Here is a 23,655-nt window from a genome sequence, read left to right as displayed (position 1 = left end):
ATGATACTTGAAAAGAATCAACAATTTTACATTATTACTATTGAATGTAGCAGATTAAATAGTTGTCACCTTCCATTGATTTGTATAGCAGTATTAGAAATACAGAGGAAGGTGAATTGTTTGGATAAAAATGTGAACAGGAAAAATTTAAATCCTAGGAATAAATAACACAGGATTTAATTTACATGCAGGATTTTTAGGGTGGGGAGACTCCTGGATGCATCATGCTTTACTGAATAATAGAAACAAGAGTAGCTCCTTCTTTAAACTTAAAGTTTAATAAAGGAAGTATTTGTTTTCCTTTTTGAAGATATAAATACATTTGCCTTAAAATGTGGGTAGTTTACTTATTTAATTAACTAGCTGTACCTGGCCACGCATTGCTGTGGCCCAGTCTGATTAAATGGAAAAGAAAGAAAAGAGAAAGCGCAAGTTTCTAATATTGTTTAATTTCACAATGCTTGTGGGTATACAATATTTTTTGTTCTTCCATTGTCTGTGCAGATATAGAGATTGTCTGGTTTGCCGACTCTAGAACATGCAACATATAATTGTCCATGTGAGAAACAATTTTCAATTGCTGGAAAGACATTTGACTGGGCACATTTACCAAAAGCATGCGAAGAAAGAAACATTCCCAGGGTGGTTCCCTTTGGGCAGGGCCATGCCGTTACCAGCAGTGGCAAGGTTCGTGAGGGTCTTGCCCACCTGGCGGGCCCTGCCACTCGCTGCAACGGCCATGGCTCCTCTGGCAGAAGCATGGAAGTGAGCCACGGTGGCCCCTGCAAGAGCTGCCACGGAGAATGCTCCCGCAGGCCCCAGCCTGGCGCCCTCCAAGCTCCCCGCGATAGGCAGCCTCTGGAACAATGGGCTGGATGGGCCCCCGCCAGACCCCAGCGTGGGTGTCTCCCATGCGCGTAGTGGGGTGGCGGGTGGGTGCTGCTGTTGGTCAGGCCTTGGGGCTGCTGGGCCGGACGAGGCTGGTTGGGGAAGACCGCATCAGGGCTATCGGCCTTGTGGAAGTTGTTGAGCGTCTCCTCAGAGGAGCTGCGCTCGGGCTCCCCCAAGTCAGTGGCGCGGGAGAGCGAGACGTCCAGGATCTTGGAGGAGAAATCCTCGGGCTGGCGGTAGGCCCGCCGCTGCCACCGACGATGACGACACCTCCCTCAGGCACTGGCCCAGCCGGGCTGAGGAGGAGAGGAGGAGAAGGTGGCCGCCTCCTCTGACCCAGCTTCCCTCAGCAGCGGTGGCGAAAGGAAGCGGCTGGTGTCCCCGGAGGAGGAGGAGGAGGAGGAGGAGGAAGGACGTGAGGCAGCCCCTGCCAGCTGCGGCTCCATCCAGAGATGCCATCGCCGCTGCGGTCGCAGCGTCATGGGGCACCCAGCGGGCGCCCCAGCCCCACTGCGCCTCAGGCTGACACCGCCGACACCGCCCCCCATCGCTGTGACGGGGTGGTGGAGAGGGTGTGCGGCCGGCCGGGCTGAGGAGATGCTCCGCCTCCTCTGGAGCTCTGCTGGGCTGGGTGGGGGGAGGCTGGCTTAAGGGCGGGGGGAGGCGGCCGAGGGATGGCGCAGGCGCTACCCCGCCTCAGACAGCAAAGGCCTGGCAGGAGGAGAGGGGAGAAAAGCATGTTTTTACCTGTCACGGGTGTGACATCTATATAATATACATATATAAAAACATGCGCGTATTCAAATGCAACATTGTGTCAAAATTTCAAATCAATCGGTGAAGAACGTTCGGAGATTTGAGATTTTGAACAAACAAACATTACATTTTTATTTATATAGATTACTTGATTTCTTTATCTCTTCCCTTTTGCTGTTGCACATTTAGTCTGGTTATCGTTTAAAATTCAGAAAATAAAAATAGAATATAAACATTTAAAAATCAGGTTAAATTAAGGAAGTAGTAAAATAATTTAAAATGCAAATTGCAAAAGAAGTTTATCTGTCCATATTTTCTGACTTAGCAGAGAGCAGGGGATTGAATATACTAGTGAAGAATTGCTGCCCATAATTTGCCCTCTCCCCTCCCTCCCAGAGCAAAATACAGGGTATAAACATTTAACAATCATACACTAACATAAGCTAACTAACTATGGTATCCTATCTGCTCTTGTACTTTAACTCCCCTTTTATTAAACTAACTTTGGATAAATTGTAACATTCCTTGTTCATTCATAAACTAATTGGAATTTCTTAGTCCGATATTTATCTTGAATGTAGTCAATCCATCTTTTCCATTCCAGCTTGTGTTTCTCATCTGAATAATCCTTCAAATATGCTGAAATTTTGGCCATCTCTGCTAAGTTTACTACTTTTAACGTCCATTCTTGAGTAGTAAGCAGTTTTTCCTTCCAGTACTGCGCCACCAACAATCTTGCTGCCGTTATTAAGTTCAAAATCAAATTAGTCTCTATAGCTGTACAATCTGTAATTATACCTAACAAGTTCTAAAGTGGTAAATATTTAGTCTAAAAAATCTATGCATATTTTTAAAAGAGTTGAATGTTCCACCAAAAAGAAAATAAATGTAGTGGCCATATATTTTTAAAATCAAATTCTTTATTAGGATAATATATTGATATCAATACAATTGGTGGATATACTGCCAGATTTTCATATTCACTTTTATATGTTTTTCGGGGATAGAAAGCAACTTTTAAATAGGGACTGGGTTTTGCATTTAAAAAATGGAATAGTCCAAGATTATTTTTTATCTCTGCAATCTTGAAAAGGCCAAGGCATTGATACCATTATACATTGTAATAGAGTTCAAGCAGAATATATGTAATCAATTTCTGCTCATCATTTCAAATCAGTAACTTAATATATTCTACCTGGCTTTATAGCTGGTCCGATTCTTTTTGCCTTTAAACAAAAGAGAGTTGAAGTATTATTCTTGCAAATGTTGCAGTCTAATATTACCTTTTTAACAATTTGCAAATATTCTAAAAAATATTTGAATAAATTCTAGTAGACTCAATAAAATTTGCATCAAAATATTGCATTGGCTCCTCTTGTCATTTGAGGTCATTATTGCATCCGACTTAAGTAAAGCAAATACAAATAAAATGGCCTGAAAGGCAACATTTGTTTGTGCAGGCTCAGGGAAGAAATCACCAGACCCATAAGTGTAAAAGTTCTACATACTAGAGATATACTAATATTTTATATTATTTTGTTGAATAAATTATCTGAAAAGTTCATTGAGGTACTGAAGGCAAAAATATATTTCCAAAGAATCAGTGGGTGCAGTCTTTTTATTCCCTGAAATAGAAAGAATTAAACAAAGTTTATATCTGCAACTTAATATTGTGGCTCAAAGTAATTTGGATTTATAATTGTTATTATTTGTATTTTATTAATAATATAATATATTTTAATATACTTTAATATACAATCTAATAGCATTGAGACATATTTACCAAATCAGAATTGCAATAGAAATTATATATGCAGTTTTTATAATGTAACATGTACCTAAATTGTACATTGTTTTTCATGATGTAACAGATACCTAGTTGTTATTACAACCTTACAAATAGTAGAGTTTCTTCCAAATAGTCACAGATGGTGAACCTTTTTTGGCTTGCATGCCAAAAGTGGGGGGAGCTCAGGGGGGTTGTGCGTGGGAATGCCACACCCATAATGCTTTGCGCACAACCCCAGCATGCATGCGCGTATGACCAGGGATCCCCCCTTTTTTTGGCATGTTTTTTGCCCTCCCCAGGCTCCAGAGGCTTTATAGGAACCTGGAGAAGGCAAAAACAGCCCCTCCCCGGACGCCCTCCAGAGACTTCAGGAGCTTCCCTGAAGCCTCCGGAGCATGAAAAACTGGCCCTATGGGCAAACCGGAAGTTTAGGAACGGACTTCTTGTTTGCTCATAGGGCCGGTTTTAGGTCTCCGGAGCCTTCAGGAGACTTCTCTGAATGCTCCGAAGGGCAAAAAACGACCCTACGAGCAAACCGGTAGTCACTTCCGAGTTGCTCATAGGGCTGGTTTTATCCCTCCAGAGCGTTCAGGGAAGCCTCCTGAAGGCTCTGGAGAGCTAAAACCAGCCCTATGAGCAAACCAGAAGTCCATTCGTAAAGTTCCTGTTTGCCCATAGGGCTGGTTTTTCGCAAAAAATGGCCTCAAAAGCTTGAAATCAGCTAGCCAGCTTGTGCATGCGTGCTGGCCAGCTTACAGGGCAACACCTCGCGTGCCATGACAAATGACTCCATGTGCCACCTGTGGCACGCGTGCTATAGGTTCGCAATCAGAGGTATCGGTAGTCCTTGATATATGCCTATAATAAACTCCATCCATCACAATTGCTAATGGGGATCGCAATTAAAGAAGACAGCCTTCCTTAACAACTCCTATTCTATGCTGTCTCTGATGTGGCATTAAACAAACTGCAATTTGTTAAGTATTGAGTGCCTCAGGCATGGGAAAAGCCCTTTACAGGCCTGATGCAGGCCTAGGCCTACCCCCACAACCTCATGAGGTTCACCATGGTTTGCATCCCCATTGGTTCCCTGCAGGCCTTTTCTCTCCCCCAAGGGGAAAACCTTTTCTTCTCTACTGGGTCCCCACAGGCCATTTTGCCCTTTCACTAGGTCCCTGTAGACCATAGTCCTTTCCACCCCACCAAATCCCACATCTTTCTCCTCATTTACCTTTTCAAGATCTCCAGATCTCATATTGGGGAAAGAGAACAACAATGCATCATTGTCTTCTGGAAATGACCATCATTGTTAGCACACCTGAAACTGCTTGCAAGTGGTCCACTGTGTGGCCCAGGAATAAACTACTGTTTTGCTGCCTTAACAAGGTCTGCAAAATACCGTGCAAACTGGTAGCAAAATGGAACACTTCATCTGTGGGCTGCATGGTGGCCTTCCAGAAGCCATTATGTGGGTGGACCAAACTGTCAGCAACTTCCAGGAGGCAACTATATAATCCAGGAATATGTTGTCTGACTTTGAGTTCTGGAGGTCTTAAAAATGTAAGTGTGAAGTGTGTATACCGAATAAGCCAGGGGTGGGTTGCTACCATTTTACTACCGGTTCTCAACCTGCATGCAATGCGCGTGCGCTGTTCAGTGGAAATTATTCTGCATGCATGTGCAGAACAATTTACAATGAACAGCACACGCTCAGTCACTAAAATCCAACATGGCAGTGACATTAGTGGCAGCGGGGGAACCAGTTCAGGCCTGAGTTGCTACTGGTTCTGTGACCCAGGCCTGAATTCCACTACTGGTTCATCCAAACCTGGCCAAACCGGCAGCAACCCACCTCTGGAATAAGCCCAAGGCCAGAAGGTTCCCAGTAGGGCAGAATGAGGGGAGAGAGGTAGGGGTGTTGCAGCATCCCTGCAGTCAGTTATAAGGGCGAATGGCCATCGGGAGTACTGTGGATGAAACTTCAAAACAGGATTGTAAAATAGCTTTAGGGGGTTCTATCATAACTTTGAATGTCTTTTATCATATATTGAGGACTATCGGTAATTCTAGCTAATCCAATCTGAATTATTCTGATGATATATACATATTCAGAACAAAGATGTTTATATTGTTATAGTATCTTGAAAAACAATTCTCATGGAAATATTCTGTATATGGATATAAAGATGCCTGTTTGAAAATAAAAATCACATTATTTAAACTTCACTATCCTGATGTTTTATAGATTGAGATTATATTAATTAGTGATTATGAAAACTATACTGTATGCACCATTAACTTTCCACAGGTCACATTCAGAGTTATTTGACTTAAGTGATAAATTCTAAATTAATATGATTCTGTTTGATTCAGTAGTAGTTTGATCTTTCTTTGCCTTTCCCTCAACTCCCTTTGTATTGGTATGTAGAAATAAAAATAAAATTAACAAGACAATTTAGTGCTGATCTGCTAAAAGTATTTTGAAATACTGCAATTTAGTTTACCTGTATTTGAGCTCTTTGTTGCTTCCGCGCACGCGCGCTGAGCATACGGCACCTGCACGATGCTCCACCGAGCAGCTAGAGCGTTGCGGAGCCTCACAGGAGTTAAGGACACATGCTCGTACTGGTTGCAACAGGATCCAGAACCCACCACTGCTTGGATGCCTGCTGGTAAGATAAGGCAGGCTGGGCACCATCCACAAGTCATTGGAGGAGGTCTCGCCAATCATGGAGAGAGGAGACTGACACACTGGAATGGGGAATGGGGTGCAGTTTTTCTTGTGGTCTGTGCCCTCCTTTGTTACTCCTCCCCATAGCAAGATGGCAGGAAGTTTTGCAGGTCAGCCTAAGAAAAGGAATGATTTCTGATGCCCTATGCTAGTTTCCCATAAGCAACATCAATGGGTAATCTAGCAGGAACTTGGAAGTTGCTCTCACTTCCATTACCCATCTATGCTCATTATTTTTCTATGTTTAGGTAAGCAAATATCTCTGAAAGGATGTCACAGCGAATCCTGGGTTGTCTAGTGTTAAAATGAAAATGTTAGCTTAAGTTTTGTGGCATTCAAGCTCTGTTGAAAATGGATGTTCCTAAAAATATATTTGGACATGGCACATACATTCTTGCATTGCTTAGCTGGCTAACATATGTAGTGTTATAAGAAAAGAAGTATGGTTACGTAATTCCTCTGAAATTATATTGCACTATGAATCTCTATAATCAAGAACAGGAAAAGGATTTATTCTGTCAAGATTTTTCTACTAAAAGAAGTGTCAAAAGTTTGAGAAGTTGATAGAAGCCATAAAGAAATTGGATTTATTGAATTTATTCTGATATAATAAGACCTGCTATTTGCAACTAAAATAGCATGCATCATTTCAGATTGAAATCACCTGGGACAGATGTTGATTTAGTAATTGCAAAGAAATAGTTCAAATATTATGTGAATCTACCCCAGTGTTTTTCACAATAAATTTATACAGTTGTACAGTATATTTATTTACAATGCAGCAGTTCCATGTTTTTAAGGAAAACTTCAGCCTGATAAATAATAATCTATAAATTTAAAATAATGTTTAAATAATTCTAGCTTTTTAAATTACTTTTGTTTTGTGCTATGTCTTACATTGTTCACTGTTAGCAAGAGAGTTGTGTTTGTTTGATTTGTTTTATTTGTGATGCATTGGCTAGAAGGTTCAGCACAGATAGTACATGTGAAGTTGTATTATATTGTATTGTATTATATGTGCTAGTCTTTCCCGACTCTAGAGGGTGGTGCTCATCTCCGTTTCAAAGCCGAAGAGCCAGCACTGTCCGAAGAAGTATCTGTGGTCATGTGGCCAGCATGACCAAATGCCAAAGGTGCCTGGAACACTGTTACCTTCCGACCAAAGTGATCCCTATTTTTTCTACTTGCATTTTTACGTGCTTTCGAACTGCTAGATTGGCAGAAACTGGGACAAGTAATGGGAACTCACTCCATTACGCGGTGCTAGGGATTCGAACTGCCGACCTTTCAACAAGCTCAGCGTCTTAGCCACTGAGCTACTGTGTCCCTTTAACTTCCATAAGCACAAGTTTTTAGTAAACAAGAAAGCAATAAAATTAATAAACGTATGGCAAATCAGTCTTTAAGATGTTGATGTCAAATGATTTTAGAATGCCAATTTCTATTTTATTTGTCAATAAAAATTGTAGATGTGAATTGCATGGGATTCTGGAGTATAACTGCAGTGCAAGTGAAAGAGCTAAAAGCATCTCATTCTCCTTGCTGATACTGAATCTCAATCAGGTATTAATATCTGCTTACTTAGGAATAAAAAGAGATACTTTACATCAGTATAAATTCATAAGATGTTTTTACATTTAGAAATAGATTAAGTGTCAATGGACGGATTTTTGTGGATATAGAATTTAGATTGATATTTAAAATATAATTTATATTGATGTTAAAATGCCATTTAATGAACACTGGCAAAATATATTTTAAGAGAGAAAATACTTATTATTAGTCTCTTCTCCCATTTTGTCTTGACTATAAATATACATCAGATCACTGAACCTTTCTCAGACTTTTAGGCAGCTGGAGGCTGGATCTTACCAAGAATACTTGATTAATGTCTGAGTTGGGCAACTTGAGTTTAATCAAAATGAACAGAGGTTACCCAAAAGAAGCATTTTGCTTTTAATGATTCACACTTTAAAAATCCCCTTGGAGAGGTTAGGCATTATTTTGTTAACTAGAAATAGTTCTAGTGAAAAGAGTAGGGTCTTATCTTCAATCAGCAAGGAAGCATTTTGGCCCATATTCTATAATCTTATTTTAGTACTATTCTTTACTGATATTTGTCTTTAGAATAGATGCACTTATCACACTCATTTTTTTCCAAATCAAGTTTTTTTCTAACTTTGTAAAAAGTAGGGGTAGTAGATAGTGTATGTAAGTCATGACAAATTGAATACCATATATCCTTATCGCAGAATGATATTTTTGCAAAGCTGTCTAGTCAGTAACTATTTGCTTTGTGACATGGATTCTACATGCTTTGTTGTGTGTTTTCTCTTTGTAACAGCATATTTTGCATACAATGCAAGTAAGATGGTTTGTTAATTTTCCGTAGAAGTAATGCACTTTTTGGAAATTCTACTCTCTTATCTGTGCATTTATACGCAAAAGGAGAAGGCTGAAAATCGGCTCTAAGATCTTTTTTGCAAGTAACAAAGAAATGTTTATGCTATTATGAACTAAAAGGCAGTCAGAAAGGGCTTCTGTTTGATCAATAATGTATGCTCCAGTTAGTCCTATCCTCTGGACATCATTAAATAGTAGTTTGTTTCATAACTGATCATTTTGGCTGACTAGAATTTATAACTATCTCCTCAAGCTTTTTCATTGTCCAGCAGGCAAATATGAATTGAAATAATCAGTTGTGCTTAGTGATAATATGGAATATAAATAAATAAAGGTTGGAATTAGTTATTAACTGTTGGAAGACTGGGGTTACAAAAGCTGATTTCTTGCCCTTTTTCGTACTGGAATGATAACCTTTGTTTTTACATATTTTGAACTTCTCCTAACAAGCTTAAAACTTTTGTATAAGACATATTAAATTCAATTGTACATTTTGAAAAATAACAAGCCTTTTAGATTAGTTAATAATTTTAATAGTTAAGCAAGACTAATTTTATGTACAAAACATGAAATCATCAAACTATGCAAAGATTAACATAATTAAAATTATTGGCATTGAAAGATCTTGTTTTTTGTTTATTTCCAGGTTCTAGTCAGCAAAATGCAGGGTAAAACTTAGATTTTTTTTAAAGACTTGGAGAATTTGCTTACCTATTTATATCTGGTTACTTTCATCATGAGCAAAATGTTTTTCTTTTATCTTTGTATCTTTGGAAATTAGGGATTTTCAAGTAAGGCAGTGTGATATTTTCTTACATGATTATCCCATTTTTATAAGTAGTACAAGATTATGCTATCTGGTCAGGAGTAAGACCCTTTGACTCCTCTGTAAGACTAAGTTCTCAAGTACACTATAAAAGTTACTTCAGCTATTTTGTGCTTTTGATCAATGTTATTTACTATTGTTTTTCTCAGTGTTCTTGTTGAATTGCTATATTGTTAAATATTGTTTGGTTCTTCAATGTTATTCATTTTACAAATGTGTAAATTGTCTGCTCTCAGATACTCTTAATTCTATTCCAAAGAAGGAAAGCCATTTGAAAAAACACAATTTAGTCACCATGTATGAGTGACTGAAATATGCAGGGAAATAAGCAATCTGATGGATGTTAGATATTTTTAAGCAATGATATTTAATTTAGTAACTTCCTGCCACCAGACTCCTCAGTACTTGTGGATAAACTGCAAATCTAAGCACACAAATTGCTATAATTGGTGACCCAGTACTCTGCAGTTAGTGTCTCTTTATTTTGGCCTAATAGAAAATAGATGTTTTTTATAATAAAAAACATCATTTTAGACATATTGCACTACAGGTAGTTCTCGATTTATGAACATAATAGACTTCAAAATTCTGTTGTTAAGCGAGACTTTGTTAAATGAGTTTTGTCCCATTTTACAGCCTTATCTGCCATAATTGTTAATTAGTGTAGTTCCTAAGTTAGTAAGGTTGTTAAGCGAATCTGGCTTCTCTTATTAACTTTGCAGAGAGGTTGCAAAAGGTGATCACATGACCCTGGGGCACTGCAACCATAATAAATATGAGTTAGTTACCAAACGTCCAAATTTTGATCAAGTCACTGGGGATGCTGCAAAAGTTGTTAGTGTGAAAAATGGTCATAAGTCACTTTTATCAATGCCATTGTAACTGCAAACAGTCACTAAATGAACTGTTGTAAGTCTGCCTGTATGCCCAAACTTCCACGTTTAAGAAAGGTTTTAGATAATAATAGAGAACACTGGATAAAACTGATTTTTTTTACTGTTTATGGTCTGGTTTCAGAGTCATATATGGTGTTGAAGTGAACTATTCAGCCTTATGTATAACGTTTATTAGGATCTGTCCTAGTCTGTTGGAAATGTCAGCAACTTTTGATATTATCAATTATGGTATCCTGAATTGCTTACAACAAAAGGGTGGGAGGAATTAATGTTTTCAGTATCCTTATCTAGTATCTTCAGGCTATTATGGAATGCCTCGAATTGTACCAAATTATTTTTGTCCAGAAACTATTGGATCTGAATCCCAGATAGCTTTAAACAGAGTCATGCTGACCCATAATCTGTTTCTTGGTTCATGGCTTCTGCTTGTGTATATATATATATATATATCCTGGCAACAACAACTGATGTTTTTCTTAGCTCTAGAATGCAACAACAACCTCTATTTTTTGAGGATGTTCAGCAGAATGTGAAAGTATAGAAGCTGATAAATGAAGCCATTTGCCAGTGCTGCAGAGCTATGAGCATAATATTGGCTGCCTGTTTGTTTTGGTTCCAGTTTAATACATTGATAATTACCTATAAAGATCTTCATAACTTTGTAAAAATTACAAAGATTCTACCCAATCAGTGCACTTAAACCCGGAAAGCTTAAACTGTATCCTTGCTCTCCTGCCCACCCCTCACCCATGATTTTGGGATAGAAGGGAGGAAGCAGGTCTTTTATGTGGCTGCATCAATCCTGGGGAATAGCCAGTCAAGGTTTAGATGACTCCCTCATTCCTTGTGCTGGTTTATTGTTATTGTTGTTCAGTTCTGTCTTAACTAATAGCATTTCTACTGTAAATGTTCAATATTTAATTTGTATTAATAAAACAAATTTAATTTGTTTAAAATTAAAATAAAATTTGTTTAATAGTACTATAAGATCCCTTCGAGACTTTTTCATTTAGCAGAATGGAAGTGAAATGAAATGAAAGAAGTTCTAGACTTTTCAGAAAGGAAGCCACTTTTTGCCATAATTTATGTTGTTTATAAGATTCATCCTTCATCCACATCTGGGTTATTGCTGTATCTATTTTGAAAATATCTCCTGCATAGAAGAAAAGTGTAGATTTTTTTTCTTGCTGAATATTTTCTCTGCCTGTTCAGTTCCCCTTGATTATTGCAGCAATTTTGCCTTCCTGAACTATGCAGATCCTCCTATGTCCCTTTATTTATTTTTTTGTTATTGCATCATTCACTCGCTGCAACAAAAATAGTTGGTCAGTTAGTTTAGTATATGGGATACTTTGCTTCTAGTTAGAAAAAAAGTATTTAATCTGTGTTTATATAGTCCTTCTATTCCCTTAGCAATGCATTATTTTGATGGTTTATACTTCTTTCTCTCTCTCAGTTGTGGTTCTTTTTCCAGTTAGACAATTGTACAATTGTACAAGCTATAAGTTAACTACTGATGCCTTTTAAATATCTGTGGTGTGTTTGATCAGTATAAGATGAGAATTTTGAGTTCAAGAAGCAATGATTAGGGAAAAACCAGTATCACTATTTATTTCTTTTTATGAACTGTAAAGCTTTGCTGTTTTTATGCTGCAGAGATGCTTTTGAAACAACCAGCAAGTATTTCAAAATGTATAGGCAATACGTATGAAGGAAAATTCAACATACATATATCTATTTATTAGCAGCAGCTATATTTCCTGACTGTAATTTATATTTCAGTCTTCAGAAGATTCCAGAAATCTTATTAAATATTTTAAAACCATATTTGGGACTGCATATGACAAAATAGTTTTAAAGTCCCTAGTATAATAAATAAAATTCATCATTCCTTTCATAAAAGTCCAGGTTTTTTTCCACTTAATAGCAAAATAGAAGAAAAATATTTAAAATAAGTTCTTACATGTGTCTACAGTGTCTTTGTTAATATGTATAACAAAGATAGCACATAATTGTTTTTTATTCTTTTCCCTTAGAAAACATATTTTAAGTCAATAAAGCAAGAAATGTCTTTGCTGAAAGGTAAAATTCAGACTGTATTGGGCCTGATAGAGCCTAGCCAACTGGGCTACACGATGACCCATGAACACTTGACAATGGGCTTCAGCTGCTGTTACTACCCACCACCTCCAGATCAAGAAGCTCTTTCTGAAAAACCCATTGAGATGAAGAATTTGTTTTGGCTTAAACAGAATCCTTACAGCCACAAAGAAAATCTTCTACTGTATGAAGAGACAGATGCTGTGAGAGAAGAACTCCTTCATTACAAGGCTGCAGGAGGTGGAAGCATAGTGGAAAATACAACCAGTGGGATCATGCGAGATGTGAAGATACTAAAACAGCTTTCAGAAGAAACTGGTGTCCATGTTATTGCTGGGGCAGGTTTTTACGTAGATGACACTCATTCCTCTGAGACTAAAGCTATGTCTGTGGAACAGGTAGGTGTCAAAATGATGTCATAAACTGAAGAACCATTTTCAACATTCCTGAATAAACCTAATAGATTATAGATACTACACTCATATACAAAGAAGGATTTACTCCATTAGTAGATAAATATTTCTAGATGGTTGCATGAGAGCAGGAATACAAAACAATTATGTTTAAACCTATAAGCACAACAGGTTGTACACATTTTAACAAGTAACACAGGACCCTTGTTTGCACTAATTTCTGTTTGTGCAAAATCTAGCTTTTCTTTCACATGTATCTCAGGAGCTGAGCTGTTGTTCCTTCCAATAATTTAGGCAAAAACTAAATGTCAAGCATAAACTGATTTAATTGTGATTTTTTTTCTGAGTAACACACTAATTTTTTAAAATTTATGTAGCTTTCATGCCCTTTAATATATAGAATTGCTATTCAAATTAGCATATTTTATGTTGCAAATGACTCTTCATTCAGGACTAAATCTGTACATTCCTGAAATATTTATTATGTGTCTATCTAATATGAGTAACAGTTATTTGTTGTTCAATGACAGGAAAAGACATTTTTTTCTTACTTATATAATTATGTTGATTCTGTCAATACTTACAGTATTGCAACCATTCTTCATTTAGCAGCTGGGTTGCGCTGTTGTTAAGTGAAATGGTTATTAAGTGAGCACAGGTCAGAGAGAGAGACATGAATATCAGCAATTGCTGCTATATAATTTATATTAAATTCTGTCTCCTTAGTCACTTAGTCCAGGAATGGAATGAGTTATTCTCACATCCAATCTGTCCACAGACTAAGTTAAATTTGAAGCCATGCCTCTCTGCTTCCTTCGCCTGGCTCCACTTTCAACTCAGTCTGGCCCAAGAGAGAACCTTTTTTGGCTCCTGCGAGTTGTTCCTTTTAAAAAATCCCCATTCCTCTTCTACCCTTCCCCTCTTGCCTCTCCTGGGGCTTCTAGCACTCTGTGGTAGTTCATCTTCGCCATCAGAGGAGGGAAGCCGAAGGCACCGGCGGATGACCTAGGTTGACATTAATTTGGATTAATGTGCTCCAAATGCCATCTATAGATTCCTCTGTGGCAGCACTGGCCTCGTCCTCATCCCTGGTATCAGGGGACATAGCCGATAACCTCAAAGCTGAAGATAAAAAGGCTGAACTTACCTTATGTAAGACATTTGAAGCTGCATCCTGGGCCATTAAGGTGGCTGCTTCGGCCTCATTCTTTCACCAGATCACTCTTCTGTGGCTATGTCAGATGCAGGAACATATTCCCTCACATGACCTTAGATTGCAGTAGAACTTGAGTAAGCTGATGGTGGCACCACAGTTTTCCTCTGATGCTACACTCAGCGCGGGGAAGTACGGGTCCAGGGCCTTGGCAACTTTGGTGACCTCTAGAAGGTTCCTATGGCTTCATAACTGGCAGGCAGATGCCAAGTCCAAGTGGCGGCTGGCAGCTTCTCCCTACTCAGAGGGCCAGTTGCTCGGAGAACCCCTGGACCCTATTCTATTGAAGACAAGAATAAAAAGAAGGTATTGCCCATGGTGACCAAGTGTTCGGAACAGAAGCTGGCTCCATATTACCGTAGGCCTTCTTTCCGGGCCCAGGACCAGGAATTCCATCAATCCAGGTACTTTCCTCCCCCTAGTGATAGACAATAGGATAGACAGACGGACAGGGCGTATCCTCGAGATAGAAACAGATACCAGCCCCAAATTAAGAGACCCTTTCGAAGGGGAGGTAGTTGCCCCTTCTATAGAGGCAAGTTATTCGGGAGCGAATCCTCCAATAGGCAGCCACCTCTCTTTGCGGATGTATGGGATCCCATTACCATCAATCAGTGGGTTCTCAGCACGATCAGATTCAGTCTTCATCCAGAATTTATCTCCCACCCCCAAAATAGGTTCTGGGTCTTCTCTTCCCTGAGGAACCAGGTCAAGTGGAATCTTATAAAGGTGGCAATTCAATACCTTCTTGATATTCAGTTATTGAGCTGGTCCCCAAGGACCAGGAGGGATTGGGGTTCTACTCCTGTTTGTGGTTCCTAAGAGTTTGGGGTGGGGGTAGAGGGCAATTTTGAACCTTAAACCTTTGCACTCCCACATTTTATATAGAAGATTCAAGATGGTCTCCTTGAAAACCATTCTTGAAGGAATTAGACCAGGGGATTGATGGCTTCAGTCGATCTCACGGAGGCATACCTCCACATTATGATCTAAGATAGCCACTTGTGGATCTCTTTGTGTCGCCGACAAATGCCCAGCTCCCCAGATTCATCTCCCTGTTCCCAGCTCCGGGAGCAGAGGATGTAGATGGATTACGCTGCTGATGGCTGGAAGGTCTCCTTTACGCTTCCCCCCTCCTTGTCCTCATTCCTGGGGCCCTGAGGAATGCGGTCATGGAAAGGACAGAGATTACCATGGTGGCGCCCTTTTGGCCCCACAGACCTTGGTTTGCGGATCTGATGGACCTTTCGATCTACGCTCACTGGAGAATTCCTGAGAAGGTTGCCCTATGCCAGGGGTCCTATTGTACCTGGAGCCCAGTGGCTCCAGTTGACCACCTTGCACTTGAGTGGGAACATCTAAAGGCGGCCACCTTTTCAGATAGAGTAATCGGGACTATCAAAGCTTTGTAGGCAGCCCACCACACAAATCTATAACACCACATGATGCAGGGGAGCAAACGTGGTTCCTGCTTTAGCCTCTATTCCACAAATCCTAGAGTTCCTGCAGATGGGTTGGAGAAAGGCCTTTCTCACAACAATCTGCAGGCAGGTGGCAGCCCTGTCCATCATGCTCGGGGTGAAGGGAACTGTTCCCTAACTCAACATCAGGTCATCAAACACTTCCTGAGAGGGGTGGCTAATCTCAGGCCCTGGGTCGGTCACAGGTTCCCCACGTGGGATCTGCCTCAGGTACTTGCCCTCATAGAAGAGCTCTTTGAGCCGTTGAGAACGGTCAGCATGCAGTATCTAATGCTCAAGGCGGTCTTCCTAGTGCCGGTCACATCCACCAGACGCATATCGAAGTTAAGTGCCTTGTCAACCAGGGCGGATTTATGCGTCTTTCATCCCAATCAGGTCGTTCTTCGTTTGAACCCTGATTTTTTGCCAAAAATTAACTCTCCATTCCACAGAGCACAGGGTTTCTGCCCAGCCTCTCTAGGGATAGGGAGCACTCATGGCATCGATTGGATGTCAGGCGATAACCAAATATCTTTGGGACATGACTTCATATAAAAGTAATTCTGCCAATTACAAGAAACTTTGTAATGTTTGTTTTAAGGTTAGATCCCAATGCATTTTTGGTTTTGGATTGCTTACAATTATATACTTCATCCTATTTTAATAAATAACAGCAATTGTTTCTTGCAATTTTCATGACATCCTTCCGTTGATGATATAACAGAAATGACATCTTTATTTTGAATTGCAGTGGGTCTGTATTGCAGCTTTTTTGTTTGTAAAACAGAATATTCATTTGACTGGTGGAAAAGGTTGAAATGCCCTTTTTTGTCTCTTCTCGCCACCAGAGAGAACACTTACCAAAATAACATTGGTTTTCTTTAGTTGACAGAAATTATTGTTAATGAAGTTCTCAGTGGAGCTGACGGAAGCAATATCAAGTGTGGTGTAATAGGGGAAATTGGCTGCTCTTGGCCTTTGACAGACAGTGAAAACAGAGTTCTGAAAGCAACAGCACATGCCCAGGCCCAACTTGGCTGTCCAGTCATCATCCATCCAGGTCGAAATGCAGATTCACCTTTCCAGATCATTAGAATTTTGCAAGAAGCAGGGGCTGACATCTCAAAAACTGTGATGTCTCATTTGGACAGGTAAATTGGCTTTCGGGAGACTGAGCTCATATTTACGTGTTGTATATTTATTTTTGCATCTGAAGAGTGGAATTTTAAGGAATTAATTAAATCTGGATAGCACCATGTTTTGATATATCATTAGACAGAATGGCTTAATTTTTACTTACTGGCAGTTGTAGTTATATTAGATGAATTATCCAAAAGTTAGTGACAAATCCTTTAAAAATATTCAAAACTAAATACTTTTGAAAGAGCACTCAGTTCTGCTAAAATGTAGATTTAAAAAAAAAACCTAGCTGCTTTGTAGATTATAACATTCATTTATATGTAAGGGTCTCCTTAGTCCCTGGTTGGGTACCTTAAATAGATTGTATTTTTCAAGTGAAGTAGACTCAAAATCTACTTAATATTATCCAGTTCTATTTATGTCAGAGAACTGTTCTGATTCATAATTCAAAATATTTTATTGATGTATAGCTCTTACAGCATTATTTAAATTTTATGAAGCCATACATACCTCTTCTAGGTACTTGTGCTATTCTTCCAATATTTCACTGGAAAAATTGTCTGCTTTTTCTATCATTTTTGTTAAACCTTTCCAGCTTATGTACATAGTATGCCCAAGAAACTGTAATTCTCCAGTAGGTGGAAACATCCAGGCATGGGTATGACTCCGTCAGGATCCAATAGAACTGGGTCTACAAGTATTAAAGACACACCCACAAGGCTGCTCCCCAGAAATAGACTCAGTCGATCCTTTGATTAGCTGTGTCTCCCTATCTCTCCTTGCTAAAATTCTATTTTTCTTCAAAAACCTCTCTCAAATTCTTCAATTGGCTTTCCCTCTCAAATTAACCTCAATCAGGCTCCTTCTGGGCTAATTTGAACACAACAGCCTTTACAAGGCTTTGCTTATATCAGGCTTCGCTGCCTCAGCAGCTCAGAGCCTTTCGGTAAGCCTACGAGGTTTGCCCTCAGGCTTTTCTCGTGCCGATCGCTGCTGCCGCGCCGCCCAAAGAACACCAGCCTTTGAAGCACTGTTCGCTGAGCCACGCTGCCAGAAAGACGAGCGCTGCAGCCGCGCCTCTCAGGAAGCCTCCTTTCGCCGCGCCAGCCACGAGGACCACCTCTGCAAGTCACCTCTTCCTCTTGCCGCCCCGCAACGTGAGCCTTCGGCTTCAATTTCTGCGCTTCTCGCCGAAGCGCTTGGCAGGCTGCTAACTGCTGGGCGATAAGCTGCTTTGTCAGCTCACCACCTCAGGCCCTCCTCAGGTCCCTGTCTATCCAGATGGCAGTTAATTTGGGCGCGAAATCAACAGTGGCCATTTTGTTTGGGCGGGAAGGCCTTCCTCGACGATTCAAGTAACAGTGAGTAATGGCGACCAATGAGGCCTCAGTTCCTCAGGGGGAGGATTCTCCCAGTCCAGTTGCCCCTGCTGCTCCAGCTCCAGCTCCAGCTAAACCTAGGAACAAAAAGAGAACCTATTCTAAGCATTCTGCTCCTAAACCAGCTAAGGCCCCTAGGCCTGCCCCTCCTCAGGAGGTTCAAGAGGCCTCTAATCCCAATGCAAATTCTGACAAGGCCTGTGATCCTGCTCCTCGAAAGGCCACTTCCAAGACCAATCATTGCTCTATTCCTAATCCAGCTCTTAGACCCCCTGTTCCTTCTAATGTTAACCCTATGGAGAACCTCTCCACTGATACCGATGGGGATGCTTCCCCCCCGGCTTCTCCTTTGAACCCAGAGGATGGGATTGGTTTTCAGGGGGAATCTGATTCTGAAGGGGATGGCAGCATTACCCCAGACATTGACATGGGTTCTCCGGCTCCAAGCGCTGTCACCATCAACCCTGATGATATGGCTGACATCATAGCAGCTGCCATTGAGCGGGGCATTGCTGCAGGCCTGCAACATCGGTCCCCTGCACCTGCCACTCCTCATTGCTCTTCTACTAACAAATCCAAGAGGGGGTGTTCTACTCAGGCACAAGGGATTGCTTCTGCAAGTGTCTCTCAGCCTTCTGATGTAGATACTGAGGAACAGGCCGCTCGTGATTCTGACCTGTCAGAGGATGAGGACTTGTCTCCTGCCCCTTCTGCCTTGTTGTGCCTGTTCAAGCCTGCCATGTTTCATTCTCTCTTATTTAAAGCCAAGAAGGTTTCTGGTATTCCGGCTTTGAAACGATCCTCCTCCATGGAGACAGACAAATCACACACCACAGACCACCTATTCTCACGTCCTCTCATCGAAAAGGACATCGTTCCTTCCCCAAAATTGTTTCTAGATGTGATTCAAAACCAGTGGGGTTCCCCGGGGTCAGGGCCCCTCCCCTCTACTCTGGACAAACAATTGTATAATGTCAGCCCAGAGCTTTCTAAACTTTTGGAGGTTCCTTCCATTGATCTTCCAGTGGTGTCCTCGTCATCGCTTAATGCGGCCACCAATGCTCTCCGCCCTGAGGACAAACGCTTTGAGCAGTCACTGGTGAAGGGTCATCAGTCAGCCGCTTGGGCGGTCAGGGCCGCCTCTTCTGCTTCCTTTTTCAACAGGGCTGCCCTTCGATGGCTGAAGCAGATGCAGGACAGGATCCCTACTGGAGACTCCTGCGCCCACCAGGACATTAACAAATTGAAGGCGGCAATGGAGTATGCAGCAGATGCTTCTCTGGATGCGGCACGTTTTTCTTCCAGGTCCATGGCTTCTTCCATCGCCACGAGGCGCCTCCTTTGGCTGAAGCAGTGGCAGGCGGAAGCTAGAGCAAAGTGGCGCTTGGCGTCCACACCCTTCTCACCTGATCTGCTATTCGGTCCTTCTCTGGAGCCACTCTTGGTAGAGTCCAAAGACAAGCGCAAGGTGCTTCCTGCTGCAAACTGCAAGTCTGACCCTAAACCTTCTTCCGCAGGTCGTCCTTTCGAGGGACAGATGGTGGATTTGCCTACCCCCGTCCTCAGCGCCAGGCTTCCCCGAGACAACGCCAGCAGTTCCAGGACAGGCCCAACCAGAACTCCCAGAGATTCTCCTATAGAAAACCCTTTAAGGGCAGGTCAAACCGCACTTTCCAAAAGCAGAAGTGAAGGTCTGGACGACCTCCTGATTGGAGGCCGCCTGTCTTCCTTCGCTGATCGTTGGGATGACATTACCAGCTACTCTTGGATCAGGCATACAGTCTGTTTTGGCCTGGCTCTGGAATTTCTTTCCAGCCCCCCACAGACTTTTGTACCTTGTCCCATCTCCAAGGACATTTCCAAAAGACATCTGGTTGAACTAGCTATCAGCCACCTCCTCCAAATTCAAGCCATTGAGGAAGTTCCCCTTGACCAACAAGGGTGGGGGTTTTATTCCTGCCTCTTTGTAGTGCCTAAGTCTTCGGGGGGTTGGAGAGCTATTCTCGACCTCAGATTTCTAAACAAATTTATTGTTTATAGGAGGTTTAAAATGCATTCTCTGTTGTCCATTCTGGAGAGCATTCGGCCCAATGATCTTCTCTCCTCCATTGATCTAACAGAGGCATACCTCCATATCCCCATTATTCCAGATCACAGAAAATTTCTACGGTTTTCTTATGGGAATCACTTTCAATACCGAGCACTTCCATTTGGCTTATATTCGGCCCCGAAGGTCTTTACAAAAATTTTAGTTGCCCTGGCAGCCCATCTCAGATCTATGCTGGTTAGAATTCTCTGTTATCTTGATGATATTTTGTTACTATCCAGGTCATCAGGCTCTCCGTGACTTCCAGCTCACCCTCCAGACCCTAGCAGACCACGGCTTTCTGGTCAACTCGAAGAAGAGACATCTGCAACCCACGACCCGTCTCACGCATCTCGAGGCAATAATAGACAATTCTTTCGAACAGGTATTTTTATCCCCAGAGAGGCGGGTGAGCATATGCCACCTGGTCTCATCCATCCGCGACCAGCAGGCGGTTCCGCTCATTCAACTGTCTCAACTCCTGGGCAAGATGGTGTCTCCGTTCCACATCATGCCATGGGCCAGATTCCACAGTCACCAACTACAGTCCTACTCCCCTACCAAAAGACAAACTGCAGTTGCTCTTCTCACAGAATTCTCCTGACATCGGAGGTCAGGCGATCCCTATGCTGGTGGCTCTCCCCTGCAGTGACACTGGGCTCTCTATTTCGCAAACCCCCATACATCACACTAATGACAGACGCAAGTCTGCAAGGTTTGGGAGCTCACATCCTGTCTCAGACGGCCCAAGGGCTTTGGTCACGCTCCGACCAGAGGAACAGTATCAACTGGTTGGAGCTGAAAGCCGTGTTTCTTGCCCTGCTACGGTTTGAATCTCTCATGGCCAATGCGCACGTTCTCGTCCTTATTGACAATACCACCACCAAAGCACACATAAACCGGCAGGGAGGGACAAAATTCCGGCGTCCGATGACTCTGTCTTTCCAACTAATATCTTGGGCGGAAGCCCACCTGTTGTCGCTCCGGTCCAAACGCATATCGGGGATCCACAACACACAAGCAGACGAACTCAGCCGCATGCACATAGATCCAGCAGAGTGGAGCTTACATTGCTGCGTATTCCAACAGCTGACGGTCAGGTTCAGAATCCCAGTCCTCGACCTCTTTGCCTCCTGGGACAACACTCAGTTACCAAGGTACTTCACCCGCTTCGCGTCCCCAGGGGCAGAGGGGGTGGACACTTTGAGGAACGACTGGCCTCCGGGCCTTCTGTATGCCTTTCCACCTACCCCTCTCATCCAGAGGCTGATCCAAAAGATGCTGGTAGAAAGGGCAGAACTAATCTTGATCGCTCCTCGGTGGCCCCGCAGGCCCTGGTATGCCAACTTCATGAATCTCTCGGTGCCCCCCCCTGTGACAATTGCCCCAATTCCCATCACTACTCCTGCAAGAGGCGTGCCAACATCCAGATCTTCCGTGGCTGCACCTCACCACTTGGAGGTTGAGCGGGAAGTTCTAAGGACCGCAAACCTCTCAGCGGAAGTCATCAGAACAATTCAAGCCTCCAGGCACCCTTCCACTAACCGCATTTATGACACCACTTGGACTCAATTCTCTCTTAGTGCCAATCAAAAGGCGTTGTTCCTCTCGAGGCGTCTGTTCTCCAAATTCTCCAATTTCTGCAACGAGGGCTAGACCTGGAACTTTCACCGAACACTCTTTGTCGCCAGGTGCAGCCCTGTCCTCAGTCCTCTCTCTGACTGCGGCTCAGTCTCTCTCTCATGAACCTCTGATCCGGTGTTTCTTGAGAGGGGCCACAAATATCAAGCCACCGACAATTCACAGATTCCCTACCTGGGATGTTTCCGAAGTCCTGGAATCCTTGATTCAGTCTCCATTTGAGCCTTTGCACTCTGTGTCCTTGCATGTCTTAACGTTAAAGGTGGTTTTTCTTGTGGCCATTAACTCGGCGAGACGTGTCTCAGAGTTGGCAGCCTTATCCACTAGACAAGACTTGTGCATCTTTGACCCGCACAGGGTAGTTCTGTTGCTCTTCCAGGTTCTGGCATGCATATGTGTGTCATCCAGCTCGTCTTTGTGCATGTGGGAGTGCTGGAAACTGGAAGAACAGCTCCCTGGCGCAAATGTGCATGCTGGGAAACTGAGATTCTAGTTGCTGGTGCTCCCACGTGTGTGCACCAGGAAGCTGCTCTTCCAGTTTTCAGTGTTACTTCCCACACACATACTCCCATTTTGGCAGTCGGTGCTGAAAAGGTTCACCAACACTGTCATAGAGTGTACATTTTGCAAGGAGAAAAGTTCTAAATTGTATCCACAATATCTCTGAGTAATATTTAGAAAAAAATGCCACATGAATTTGGTTAATTGTCACCAATTAGTGTTCACAAGTCTCTCTGTTTGTGAGTTGACCCATCTTCCTGTTGGCCTTCCCTGAATCAATTGTCAAAGTTTTGAGCTTTTTTATTATATGTAAACCGATATTAGAAATATATCTATAGAGTAAGTAACCTTCAATAGTTCAAGAGCTAGCTGTTGGAGGACAGTGCTGAATCTTTATCATTTTCCAGAGTTTTTAACGTTTGTAACAATAATACCAAGCAAATAAATGTAATGTTGGAAAAGACAAGTTGGCTTTACTAGATGACTCATTTTGTATCAATATAGTTTACTTGGACTTCAGTAAAGCATTTGATAAGGTAGACCATAACCTACTACTAGATAAAGTAGAAGAATGTGGGTTGGACAGCATCACCACCAGATGGATTCGTAACTGGCTGACCAACCGCACTCAACGTAGTCCTCAATGGAACTGCATCTTCATGGAGAGAAGTATGCAGTGGAGTACCCAAGGCTCTGTTTTGGGCCAGTACTCTTCAATATCTTCATCAATGATTTGGATGAGGGAATAAATGGGGAACTCATCAAATTTGCAGATGACACCAAGCTGGCTGGAATAGCCAACACTCCAGAAGATAGGCTTAAGATACAGAAGGATCTTGACAAACTTGAACATTGGGCACTATCTAATAAAATGAAATTCAATGGTGAAAAGAGTAAGGTTCTACATTTAGGTAACAAAAACGGAATGCACAGGTACAGTATAGGTGGTACCTTGCTCAACAGTAGTAACTGTGAAAGGGATCTTAGAGTCCTAGTGGACAACCATTAAAATATGAGCCAGCAGTGTGCAGCAGCTGCCAAAAAAGCCAGCACAGTTCTAGGCTGCATAAACAGAGGGATAGAATCAAGATCACATGAAGTGTTAATACCACTTTATAATGCCTTGGTAAGGCTACACTTGGAATACTGAATTCAGTTTTGGTCACCACGATGTAAAAAAGATGTGGAGACTCTAGAAAGAGTGCAGAGAAGAGCAACAAAGATGATTAGGGGACTGGAGACTAAAACATATGAAGAACGGTTGCAGGAACTGCGTATGTCTAGTTTAATAGAAAGAAGGACTAGGAGAGACATGATAGCAGTGTTCCAATATCTCAGGGGTTGCCACAAAGAAGAGGGAGTCAAACTATTTTCCAAAGCACCTGAGGGTAGAACAAGAAGCAATGGGTGGAAACTAATCAAGGAGAGAA

The 23,655-nt window shown here is 41.9% G+C and overlaps 1 protein-coding gene across 2 annotated transcripts in view; it reads left to right on the top strand.

Moving 5' to 3' along the window:
* The window catches only part of PTER (phosphotriesterase related), a 39,186-nt gene that overhangs the window by 6,611 nt on the left and 8,920 nt on the right, over positions 1-23,655 (top strand). For both annotated transcript variants that reach the window (XM_081971470.1, XM_081971469.1), the window contains exons 2-3: positions 12,329-12,790; positions 16,364-16,629. In XM_081971470.1, the coding sequence (XP_081827596.1) occupies positions 12,359-12,790; positions 16,364-16,629 (698 nt within the window). In that variant the 5' untranslated portion in view covers positions 12,329-12,358. The remainder of the gene's footprint in view (positions 1-12,328; positions 12,791-16,363; positions 16,630-23,655) is intronic.

The sequence above is a fragment of the Natrix helvetica genome (assembly GCF_964273705.1).
Source record: "Natrix helvetica genome assembly, chromosome: Z".
NCBI lineage: Eukaryota > Metazoa > Chordata > Lepidosauria > Squamata > Natricidae > Natrix > Natrix helvetica.
Note: the sequence above shows the minus strand (reverse complement) of the source record. Positions and strands in the feature narration are given on the sequence as shown.